At 32.0% G+C, this 11,279-nt stretch overlaps 2 protein-coding genes across 3 annotated transcripts in view; both read right to left on the bottom strand.

The window, feature by feature from the left end:
• Positions 1-568: 568 nt before the first annotated feature.
• On the bottom strand, positions 569-3,162 carry LOC124838643 (uncharacterized protein At4g14342). The gene is made up of 4 exons (XM_047314300.2): positions 2,764-3,162; positions 2,537-2,622; positions 2,298-2,421; positions 569-907 (listed from the first exon to the last, which is right to left on the bottom strand). The coding sequence occupies exons 1-4, from the start codon at positions 2,767-2,769 to the stop codon at positions 860-862; spliced, it is 264 nt and encodes an 87-aa protein (XP_047170256.1). The 5' UTR covers positions 2,770-3,162; the 3' UTR covers positions 569-859.
• A 2,832-nt stretch (positions 3,163-5,994) lies between these two features.
• LOC124838635 (putative inactive purple acid phosphatase 1) overlaps positions 5,995-11,279 on the bottom strand; it is a 6,908-nt gene continuing 1,623 nt past the window's right edge. For both annotated transcript variants that reach the window (XM_047314290.2, XM_088104139.1), the window contains exons 7-14: positions 10,963-11,055; positions 10,265-10,394; positions 9,980-10,061; positions 8,701-8,833; positions 8,157-8,362; positions 7,942-8,067; positions 7,356-7,665; positions 5,995-6,797 (exon numbers count right to left, since the gene is read on the bottom strand). In XM_047314290.2, the coding sequence (XP_047170246.1) occupies positions 6,492-6,797; positions 7,356-7,665; positions 7,942-8,067; positions 8,157-8,362; positions 8,701-8,833; positions 9,980-10,061; positions 10,265-10,394; positions 10,963-11,055 (1,386 nt within the window). In that variant the 3' untranslated portion in view covers positions 5,995-6,491. The remainder of the gene's footprint in view (positions 6,798-7,355; positions 7,666-7,941; positions 8,068-8,156; positions 8,363-8,700; positions 8,834-9,979; positions 10,062-10,264; positions 10,395-10,962; positions 11,056-11,279) is intronic.

The following is an 11,279-nucleotide window of genomic DNA, read 5'->3' as shown; positions in this document are numbered from 1 at the left end:
GTAATTATTTTGAATATACCAATTTTTATAAAAAAAAATAACTAAAAGATAAAGAACCAAAATAATTTTTTAAAACGATTAAAGGTAAAAATGAATGTTATAAATAAATATAAAATATTAAGTATAATTTTTAAAAAAACTATATATCATGGTAAGTAAAATATGCCATTATTTACTAAGGTAAAATATAAATAAAACAAAATATAATTTATATTAAAAGAATTAGGTAATGCATAGTTACAATTTCTACACAAATTTGGGTTTGAATTATTAAAATTTCAGAAGAAAATAATTACTAAATAAAATCCGTTGCTGAGTGGTAATATTAAAATGTATGATCTAACCTGCCACATTCTGATTAAACTCAGATATTAAGTAGTAATTATACATGCCAAGAATGGGTCAGGCACTTAACAAGTAGTGTACCCTATTTTTGAGTTCAAACTCCAAATGCAACATAAAAATGTGCATGTTATGAAAGTCATTCAAGGGAGAATCACATTTTCTTGGATGCCAATACAGGGTTCGTTCAATTTAAAGGGCCGCCATTTAAGAAACAGACAAAAAATTAAGATTCAAAAATATAAACTTGACATATCTTGAAAATTTTCCAAGCTCCATAACAACTACTTAAGCATCCACAAGCTAAAGACAGATCACTAATATGTAATCAAGGTCACAAACAACTATCTGTTTCCTCCATCAGATAACACAGCACAATAAAATGTCAAAGGCTATATAAATTGTACTGTGTGATTAATCCTCTTCTCTTTCCGGAGGCAAACCACAAGGCAGGAGCACTCCATCAGATAACACAGCACAATAAAATGTCAAAGGCTATATAAATTGTACTGTGTGATTAATCCTCTTCTCTTTCGGGAGGCAAACCACAAGGCAGGAGCATTTTCTGCACAAAAGATAGAACTTGTCATATAAGGAATAGCTGATGACTGAAGAGTTGTAAACAAGACACTAAGGAGAAGGTTAACATGACAACAACAAAAATCAGAGTTCTCTATTAAAAAAAAGGGACATTCTCCGTGTTCTCATTCTCTATAAGAGACCTTTTCCATTTTTCTCCCACTTCAATCTCTTCATACATCGCTCTCTATAATTTTGGCTATCTTTCACTCCGACATTCATAATGTTTAGAACACCATGCCACCCTCCCATTTGTGAGGTTTACTGAGAAAAAAAAACGAGGCAAACCTTTTGCACGTGTATGGTGTGTAAGTTGTGGCCTGGTTCACGTGGTTACAAAGGAATGCAAAATTTATTAAACATAGTCTTACATTAGTGTTGGGAAATTAAGTACAAGCTCACTGGAACAAATTTAAAGAAAAACACAAGAATGCTTAGAATACCATTCACAAACAGCAGCTTTCTCATCCCTCCCTACACTTTCCTGATAACCCTTACCCCCGAGCAAAAATAACACCCTTCAAAAAACGGGTCATTAAAAGAGAGTTCTAAATAGTCAGAACAAGGTAAGTCCAGATGGGATATTTCGTTGAATAGACAGATCAAAATCCCATAATTTGGATATTAGGCTACCAGTCTGATTATGCATTTTCTATATAAAATACAATGACCCTTGAATTCACTATAGGACACGACAGTGCAAGCGGTTACTTGTATCCTATTTATCAGAAACAACACTCTCTGAAAAGAAATAACAACAAACTAATAAGGAAGCAACATGTATCTATAGTTACAGAACTATGTACCTAGAATAAATTCACATATAAGAATGGAAAAAATAAAATAAAAAAGGACAACCTCTCTAAAATAACAGGAATAAAGGTATTCAAAATGACAATAATAAAGGGATGCAACAAGTTTACGAAGTTCACTTCCTCAACAAGCAAACAATAACAGCAGCACTCAACAACTTCATCAGAAAAGCATTACAAGTAACAAGTGATTTTCTTTTCATCTTTTGTTTCAAAAGCCCATAGACAACCTGGTTGGTCGAAATATATTTCACTACAAAGAAATGTTAGCAACGCACTCTTGTCTATGCAATTGGGCAAAATTAACATTCAGTTACACTAGTAACCGATCCCACTCCTCGTTCATGAACTCTCCGAATACAGTAGAACACTGAAAAAAAGTGTATTGCTAGCATTTATCTTTTCCATAGATGACAGTGAAATAAATAGTGGATATAGATAAAGGATCTGATTCAATATCAAGGTAGAAGACAAGGCGCCTCTATTATAAAGTAGAACAAAAAATGAAACTATGTTGGGGAAACAAAGAAGGAAAAAACACATATGTCCAGAGAGAAAGATAACCTGCATAAAGCTATAGCGTTCCCTTCCGATAGATTCATTTTCAGCAATACCAAAGTATGCCAGTAAAGGGTAGTGGCCAATGTATGATGCATAGCTATCACGTTGAATGTTCACTGCCCATTCACTGCAAACACATACAAGCAAGAAAAACAAACGATTGGAAAATAATTTATAAAAAGATTAAAAGAAAACAAATTTAGAATGAATTTTGGGGAAAAAAGAGTGAGAGCGAAACTGACAATCTGTTCAAATCGGCATGACCAGTTCCAACATATTTGGCTTGGAGATGCTCGAGCTGAGAGTTGATGTTAAACCTATCACTGGCCTGCATAAAACGCCCAAATTAATTTTTGCATCAAAATTTCAAAACCCTAATAAACTCCATATCACCCTCTGATTGGAAAATTGAAAAGTAAAATAAAAAATTGTATTGCAGCCTTGGGAAGAAATTGGTAAAAGAGTGTACCTGCATGGTGTGTGATTAGTGGGTTGAATGGAGTTGCTATGAACCAAATTACTCTCCCAATGCTTAAGGATAGATACTGGGATGAGAGGGTTCTTGGTGGAAGCGCCTGAGGAAACCCTAGAATGATGCAGAGACACTATCTTGACCGATTAATCGGTGGAACAAAGGTTTTAAACGGTGGAAAAGAGGAATGAACGGAGGGAAACAGGTTCAATCGGTGGAAAGTGATGTTTAATCGGTGAAAATGGAATACAATCGGTGAAAGATGGTGGAAAAGCTAGAAATAGATGTTCGAGGGCTTAGGAACTCGAGGCTGGAAGAGGAAAAATCAGATCTGTGAAGGCGATGGAGATTTACGAAGGAGACGAGGTGGTTCTGTGATGATAATGGTTGGCTATGAGGAGAGAATTGTCTAAATAAATAAATTTAATGGTTTAATTTTATATTTCTTATTATTTTATAAATTTTATCAACTATATTTAATGATAATGTGGGATTTAAGGTGATGTGTAACGTAACTAAGTAAAATCATTACATTATTAATAAAATATAAAAGTTAAATTAAATTTGATCTTATTTACTCTAAAGTTATATTTTACGATAAAAGATTTGGATTTTGACAAAGAAAATGAAAAAAAGAAAATCATAAAAGAATTATTACAAAATTATAAAAGCTAAATTAAATTTATCATATTTACTCGTCTGAAGTAATATTTTACGAAAAAATATTTGGATTTTGACAAAAAAAATTGAAAAAAAAAGAAAATCATAAAATATGTATGGGTTAAATATGTTTTTAGTCCCTAAACTATTGGCCGTTTCTGGTTTTCGTCCCTCTTTCAAAGTAAGGTACAATTTGGTTCTCATTCTTTTCGAAACGTTCGTTTTAGTCCTCGGAATTTTGGTTTTAGTCCTCATTTTGTTGCTAAATGAGGACCAAATTTTAAAACGGTGTTAGTTTTCGAGGACTAAAACGAACGTTTTCGAAAAGAATAAGGACCAAATTGTACCTTACTTTCAAAGAGGGACGAAAATCAGAAACGACTAATAGTTTAGGGACTAAAAACATATTTAACCCAAAATGTATTACAAAATTATATACAAAAGTTTCTATAAATTATTTTTAATTTTGGTAGAAATTCATTTAATTTTTTCTATTTTTTTCTGCTATTTTTTTTAGTTTGTCCCCGTACAGAAGTGATAACATTGGTTTAAGTTTGTCCAATCAGAAGTGATAACTTTGGTTTTATTTTGTATTTTGTGTAGTTATAATAAGATAATGAAACTTATAGCTAAGAAAATGTAACTGATATATATTTTTATATTTTATTATTTTTGACATTATAATGTGATTTTGTGAAAACCTATTTAAATGAAAATTAAATTTTTTTTTTCTCGTCTTAAAGACAAAAGCCAGACTCTTTTAAGAAAAATTAGAATGAAGTATTTATTTATCTCAAAAAGGAGTTTTCTTTCTCTAAAAACTTTTGTATTTTTTTTAAATAGAGATTTCACTCAAATTTCATTTTTTCTTTGAGCATAGACTTTTGAAGTACCTGAAAATACTAGAAAGAATTGAATAGTGAACATTTTTTTCAACTCTTCTAAGTTAACACCTTATCGAGCTTTTGAAATTTTTTTTAAATAATTGTAGGCTCGACTTAATTGGATTTTGTAATAATTACTTTTAACGTGTTATTCAGAATATATATATATATATATATATATATATATATATATATATATTGTTTTTAAGAATTTTCTTTATGAAATAAATCGTTTAGCTTGAAAGATTCTTGTGTTTGGAAATAAAACCAATTACAGGTTTTTACAAGATTATCATTTAGCTAAGAGAAGAGATAATTGCACAACAGATTCTATAGTGGTTCGTTCCAACTAACTTATTTCTAATCTCTTCCGTTGAGAGTTCCACTATAATTTTCACCCGATTACAAATGAGTATTAGCACCACTGTTGATACTTAGCAATCCCGTCGATATTTTGTTTGAGTATTCACATCATGGTACTTAACAACCTTAGCCGAGATTTCTTTTGAGTATTCACATCACTCATGGTACTTAACAACCTTGCTAAAATTCCTCAACTCAAACAAAGTTCACTTATAAGTATTTTAATTCTCTGAAGAATTACAATCAACTATTGCTTACAAGTAGTTCAGACTATATCTCTCTCACAGAGATGATTTGATTACAATACAAAACAGTCTAAACACTCGCAAACGTTTCTCTCTTCTCTTTTACAATCGTCAGTAATATGACAATGAAGCTTGAGAGTATCTCTTTCTCTTTTTTTGTTCTCTTCTCTTTTATTTTCTTAGCTCATGTGTATTTTTTCTTGAGCTCTTTCTCTTCTTCTTTTCAGGATGAATATATGTTGTAAACTTTTCTTTTCTTATGCTCTTAAGCTATTCTCTTGATTTTCTTCTTAAAAAATTTTCTATTTATAGGTTTCGTGAATATCTTCTTTCTCTATAATGTCCACTTTTTAATATTTGAACATTGAGTATTTAATGTCATTTAATGCTGCCTCAGAACAACAAAGTTTTTTTTTTATTTTCTACCATTAGATAACATTTTTCGATCAAGCTTTTCTTTAAGGATACCAAACATAGATATATACTTCATCATAATATGAGATACCCATTAAACTCATGACATCATTTAATTAAATAAACTCTTCTTTAGCTTTTGCATTAAATTTTCTTACATAATTTAATATTTAAGCCTTTTAATATGTTTTATCAAATACATTATCGGACCTATTTTTGTTTTCAAAAGACAATGAATACCTATTCAAGATATTGTACTTATTTGCTTACTTTGAATGCTTTAATAGTTTTACGCTTGTCCTGTATTTTCAATTCCTTATTTCTTATAATCTTTTATTCAGAAAAGTATTCAAAAACATATTTTAATTACATCATAACATCTTATAAACACGCAATCAACTTTAGATGCAAGTTGTCGCTTAATTATTAAAATATTTCCTTACTTTTTACAAAACTAATGAATGAAATATATGTTTGGATAGTTATAAAATTCGAGCATATATATTTAATTTAGTTTTAAAAACTAATCATATTTATAATTTAAAAATTTATCAATATAATAACAAAAATAACTTTAAACTTAACTCAAATATATAAAATCAGTTTATAAAATAAGTTTATAAAATAAAATTTACAATTATATATATAATCAACACGAAATCTCCAATAGTAAGAATCCAAATTTACATATCAATTCTCAACAAAAAGAACTAATTTTAAGAGTTTTCAGAAGTATGCCTACCTATTTGTAGTTTTTGAAGTAGTAGAACACATATTCTCTACAAACAACTTCAAAAATTATTCTCAGATGAATATCAAACTTTCATTTATAATTTAGCTTTTTAAGAAAGATAAATATTGTGAACAAAAGTACAGTGACTTGATATTCCAGCCTCTAAAACAAGGAGCAACGACCTCGGGTATTTGACATACCCCAATAATGTGATATATAATTTCCTGTTCATTGTAACAGTGGGGTTTTCATCTTAAAGCAAGCATGACTTCAGCAATAAGTGGCTTCTCTTAGACAGTATAAATTCCAAACTTTAACTTTAAACCAAACACTTCAGTTGCCTCACTTCATTAAGATCAGACGGAGCTTTTTATTCAACCAATAAAAGCATCAATTTAATCAACATTTTTTCTTTACCTTTGTAGATCATGATGCTAGAGTTGTAGGTGGACAATTATCAACGGTGCAAGCCAATATATCCCTGTACTCCCTGGATATTCTGAAAGAGTCATAAACTTGTCCATCACTGCTTTTCTTGTATTCAAGCAACAGGTTTGATTGGTCAAATGCTGTAAGCTTGACAAATCCAAAGTCATGGTCTTTAAATATACTCCATCTGGTGTTTATGGGAGCAAATTCAGCAAGGGATGCTCCTCCTCCCCCAACCACTAGATGTATTGTACCATTCAAGGGGCCCTTGTAACTGTGCTTCTCTTTATTAGTGCAGATATTCTGTGTAAGTAAAATGGCAGTTATTTTTTCATGTTTAATGGTAACAGAAAACAAGAAAAAAGTGTCTAGGATAGTTCAATCATTTTGATTCTTGATGACAAAGTGACGGCTAGAAAGCACAGATTCGATACCACATAAATATACAGGAACATGGTAAAGTTAATAATCATAAGCTATGACACAGCTATAATACCCTGTATTAAATTAATCTTCATGTAGTTAAAAAAGATGCAAAGTTATTTTAGACAACAAAATGGTAGAATTTATCTTATTATAGTGGGGTTCCAATTTATTTTGGTATAAAGTTCACGTACCAAAAGTATACAAAGCTAACAAGTAAGAAAAATTTTAATAACAAAATGACCATAATTTAATGTATATCTTGATGATCAAGCTGACAGTGAGTAAAGTGAGCAACAAGAAAAGGATAAGATGAGTTGTACACTACCAAATCGAGAAAGGCTATTTTCAAGCCATGGCATATACTCATCTCGAGCTTCTACAGAGAACTCAAGGAACAAAGTAAAAACTATCTATCTCTGAAGTTAGACAAAATACCTGATACACAGGGCAAGTTCTTTCGTAGTTATGGACATGTCCATACATTGCTATGTCAACCTTATACTTTTGCCAGAGATATTGAAGCTCCTCCCTTCCCATTGGTTCTTCAAAAGAGCCTTCTGCCACATAGAAGTCAGCAGAAGAATAACCAAGTACCCTATGCGCAAGAAATATCAGCCATGGCTGTTTCTGTCGGTCAACCGAAGCTAGGCAATTTTCAATGAATTTATACTGTTCTGATCCTTTTCTCCAATCGAGTTCTGTGTTAGCTATGCAGAATCTGAACATACCATAATCAGCTGAGTACCTGGCATAGTAAAGTAAGTTTTGAAGATCTTTCTGGAGGAAATAAAATCATTAACATCTTTTTATGGGTATACTGAAGAAGCTAACAGAATTTACTAGGTTGACTTAGTTTAATAGGTTAACTTAGTTTTATTTGGTGCAAGAGAAGGGCACGGCTGTGCAACTTTGATGTTTTGAATATATGTTAAAGATGCTAAATGCCTACATCCATAAGAGTTTTATAAAAGGGAACTTATTAAACACATGCTGAAAGGTTGAAATTATAAAGATATTTTACCAGAAATTTTCCCTGTTCTCAGCTGGTACATAAAACATGGTTTGAGACGGTACACCACATTCACCACCAGAATCCATGGTCCCATAAAATGATCCGGTCCCTGGCCAGTCACGTTCATGATTGCCACTAAAAGCACACCATGAAAAGCATAAAATGACATAATCAAGAGTAGCGGTAAACATACAAAAATGCAACTCATGCATAACAAGTCAAACCTTGCCGTCATATATGGTACAGTTGATGCAATTGGCTCGATTTGTGCAGTAAACTGATCCCACTGTGAAAGGTATCCACTCGCATAGCATAAATCACCAATGTGGAAGACTATATCTACGTCTTTTAAGTCTTTTATAATCTGTTTAGTAGTGTTGAGTGAGCCAGGCTGGTAATTATTAAATTCATTGGAGCCATCAGCTTCTGCCTGCGTGTAAGTTAAGAAAATAAAAAGTAGAGTAACCAGTAATTAAATCAAAAGTAAGAACACCTGATATCTTTCCAGGGTATAAATATTTTGACATTCCAAAATATATAAGTTAAATTCAAACATAAAATAAAAGAAAGGAGAGTAGTTATAATTGGAATAACCCATGGATGAAAGAGAAGACAAAGAAGTAATAGAGATTTAAATCAACCTGATCAATCTTATCTCTTTTTCTTATATGTAATTATGAATTCATTTATACAAATTGTATCTCCAGATTTCAGAAGATGGTTATAACTAGAAGAGCCACTAGAGAAAATAAAAAGAAAGAAAATTACCTTTCCCATATCACCGAATATGACTACACGTTGCAAGGAATTTTGACCTGGAAAAGGAGATGCTTTGAACTGGTATTCTTCACTCCATATTACTGTACCATTAAATAGTCTATGCCCCAGCTTGTATATGTACCTGAAAATAGAAAAAAAAGAAAATACATTGCAATTTGGGGTTCGTACAGTGAACTGCTGCTAATAAAATCAAGATGTTCCTTCATACCACAATATTTGAAGTTTTGAACCAATATATACTTATGTTACTTATGATAATACACGTCATGCGGGGCAAAAGAAGTATATTTGGTGCCAAATCCTTTCTACTTGAATCACATGCAAATTTCTTGGTTTCTTGATGGTGGCTATTCTTCCACTTCAACCAAATAGAACTACACCCAACCTAGCGTTTGTTTTCTTATAATAATAGAAGTCACGTAGGAAAATAGTTGCATATTTGGAGTCAATCCTTTCTAATAAAATCACATAAAATATCTTGGTTACTTGACAGTGGTTATATTCATGAAATTTCCCATTCAATCATTTATAAGAACTCCAAATATTGGAATTTGAAGGATACATGTTCCTGTTTTCACTGAATGAAGTTATCCATCAGCATGTATTTCCGGTCATCACAATAATATTCTGATACACTACAGCGTCAGCACTCATAATTACTTACCAATTAGAAGTAATTCCAAACATCGAAATTTTAAGATATTCATGTTTAAATCTGTTAGCATTTTTATGTTCTAATTGTTGGGAAATCTCACATGGCATCCCTTAATTCTTAGAGTGCAGTTTATACATCTGTTGGACAACCTCACTTACTGCCAATTAGTTTTAAGTTGAATTTGACATGGCATCAGAGCCTAGAGTTTATGTTAGTAATTCCCTAACATGTCAATCAGAGAGTTTTCACTTACTAATTAAAAGTAGTTGTGAATAAATTTATACATCTTGCATGATGTTCTACATAAATTTGTGAAAATCAAATGGATTAACAGGGATCATTTCTAGTAAAGTTATGGTTGGAAGGTGCACCTTAACTAAAAAGGAAGTCTTACTAAATGAAACTATGTAAGGTAATAAAATGCCAACATGTGCATAAGCTGTGTTATAGTGAATGAGTGGACAAACAATAAAATATTTTATCAGAAACTAAAAGTATCTCACCAAAAGTTGAAGTAGATCCTATTTTGAAATTAAAAATTAGAATAGCAAATTAATAATATCAGTTGTCAAGCAACCAATCATAATTATTCTCAAATAAGATATAACATACTCTCTGTTGGGCCACAACTCCTTCAGAAAACTAGTGTGCGTATATCCTGGGTCACGCCATCCAACAGTTCTTGCTGGTGCACCTACATATATACATGAACATAAGAAATTGAACGTTTTCAATTCCACTACTTCCTCTTTATGAAAGAAATTTGCAAATAGCCATCCACATTTTAAAACGAAAATACTATTACCGACACAATAAACATGATTTTCCATCCCAAAAGTACCTATGACTCAAATATAGTTAAAATTAACACTAGAAGGTAGCAGAAGAGTTGCATACCACACATGGTGTTGCGATCAAAAGTCAGTGTCCCAGCAGGAGATTTCACACGGTTCCCTCCTTTTGGGCCCCATTCCACAAAAGGTTCAGCTTCACTGATTCCATATCCACTTGTCCATGTTACAGTCATCTGTTACAAGAACAAAGTAAATAATCTATTGATAATCCTAGATATTCTTAATCCACATATATAGTGTTACAGACCAATATTAACGTGGTAAATGCAGAAGCGGAAAATATCAAGAAACTGGAGAACTATTTATCCTTTGCAATCAAAAGGTAACTACAAGAAGTCGAAGCCTCCAATGTTCTAGAGCATAGCTCTAACAAAATATCAAAAAAATAACAGAATGCCCATCCCCCACTTCCTCACGAGTCTAAATAATAAAAATAATCGTGTTTAACAACCTCTCCACTACTCATGGCACCTCAACTTTAGGATTTCCCTTCTTCCTTTTAGGCACATACATCCTTCATGCCTTAGGTGTCTCATGCCCCTCATGGACCACGGGCTCTTTTGGCCCATAAACTTGTTGGGCTCCAACACACACGCATTTACCAACAAATATCATTCTAAGAAAGACTTTGAGTTCTAATCAGAGCAAGCTCCTGCAGCACTAATACTCATGAGAATAATATCCAGATCCGATAAAAAAAAAGGCAGTTTTGAAATTGCAATAGAGGGAGCTTAAACTTACTTCATTCCATGTTTTCCCTTGTGCTAATCGGGGATATACTGGTGCATTTGGATTGACGAATGATACTTTATTTGACACGGCAACGAGCTTTGGCTGTTAAAAATAATTTTAAAAACGAATAAATAGAAAGATAAAGTTCAGCTCAAAATCCACATTTCTGGTCACAAACGTCATATACACAATAAAGAAAAATAGTTACATATGCAAACGGGACAAAACAATCAAACTAACCTAACACCACTGGTTGGGACAGGGAGTACACAGTCACAAATGCTTTATAAATAGAATTTGCAACAGAAGTCCGCAAATGTATTCGT

This window comes from Vigna umbellata, chromosome 1 (assembly GCF_029865625.1).
Source record: "Vigna umbellata cultivar VRB3 chromosome 1, Vumbellata_1.0, whole genome shotgun sequence".
Lineage (NCBI taxonomy): Eukaryota > Viridiplantae > Streptophyta > Magnoliopsida > Fabales > Fabaceae > Vigna > Vigna umbellata.
This window is presented reverse-complemented; position numbering and strand designations above follow the sequence as displayed.

Coding starts and splice junctions, on each gene's coding strand:
- LOC124838643 (XM_047314300.2), bottom strand. Junction 2,422..2,536: donor CATGCCGATTTGAACAGATT/GTCAGTTTCGCT, acceptor ATGTGTTTGCAG/TGAATGGGCAGTGAACATTC. Junction 908..2,297: donor AACGCTATAGCTTTATGCAG/GTTATCTTTCTC, acceptor TCTTTTGTGCAG/AAAATGCTCCTGCCTTGTGG.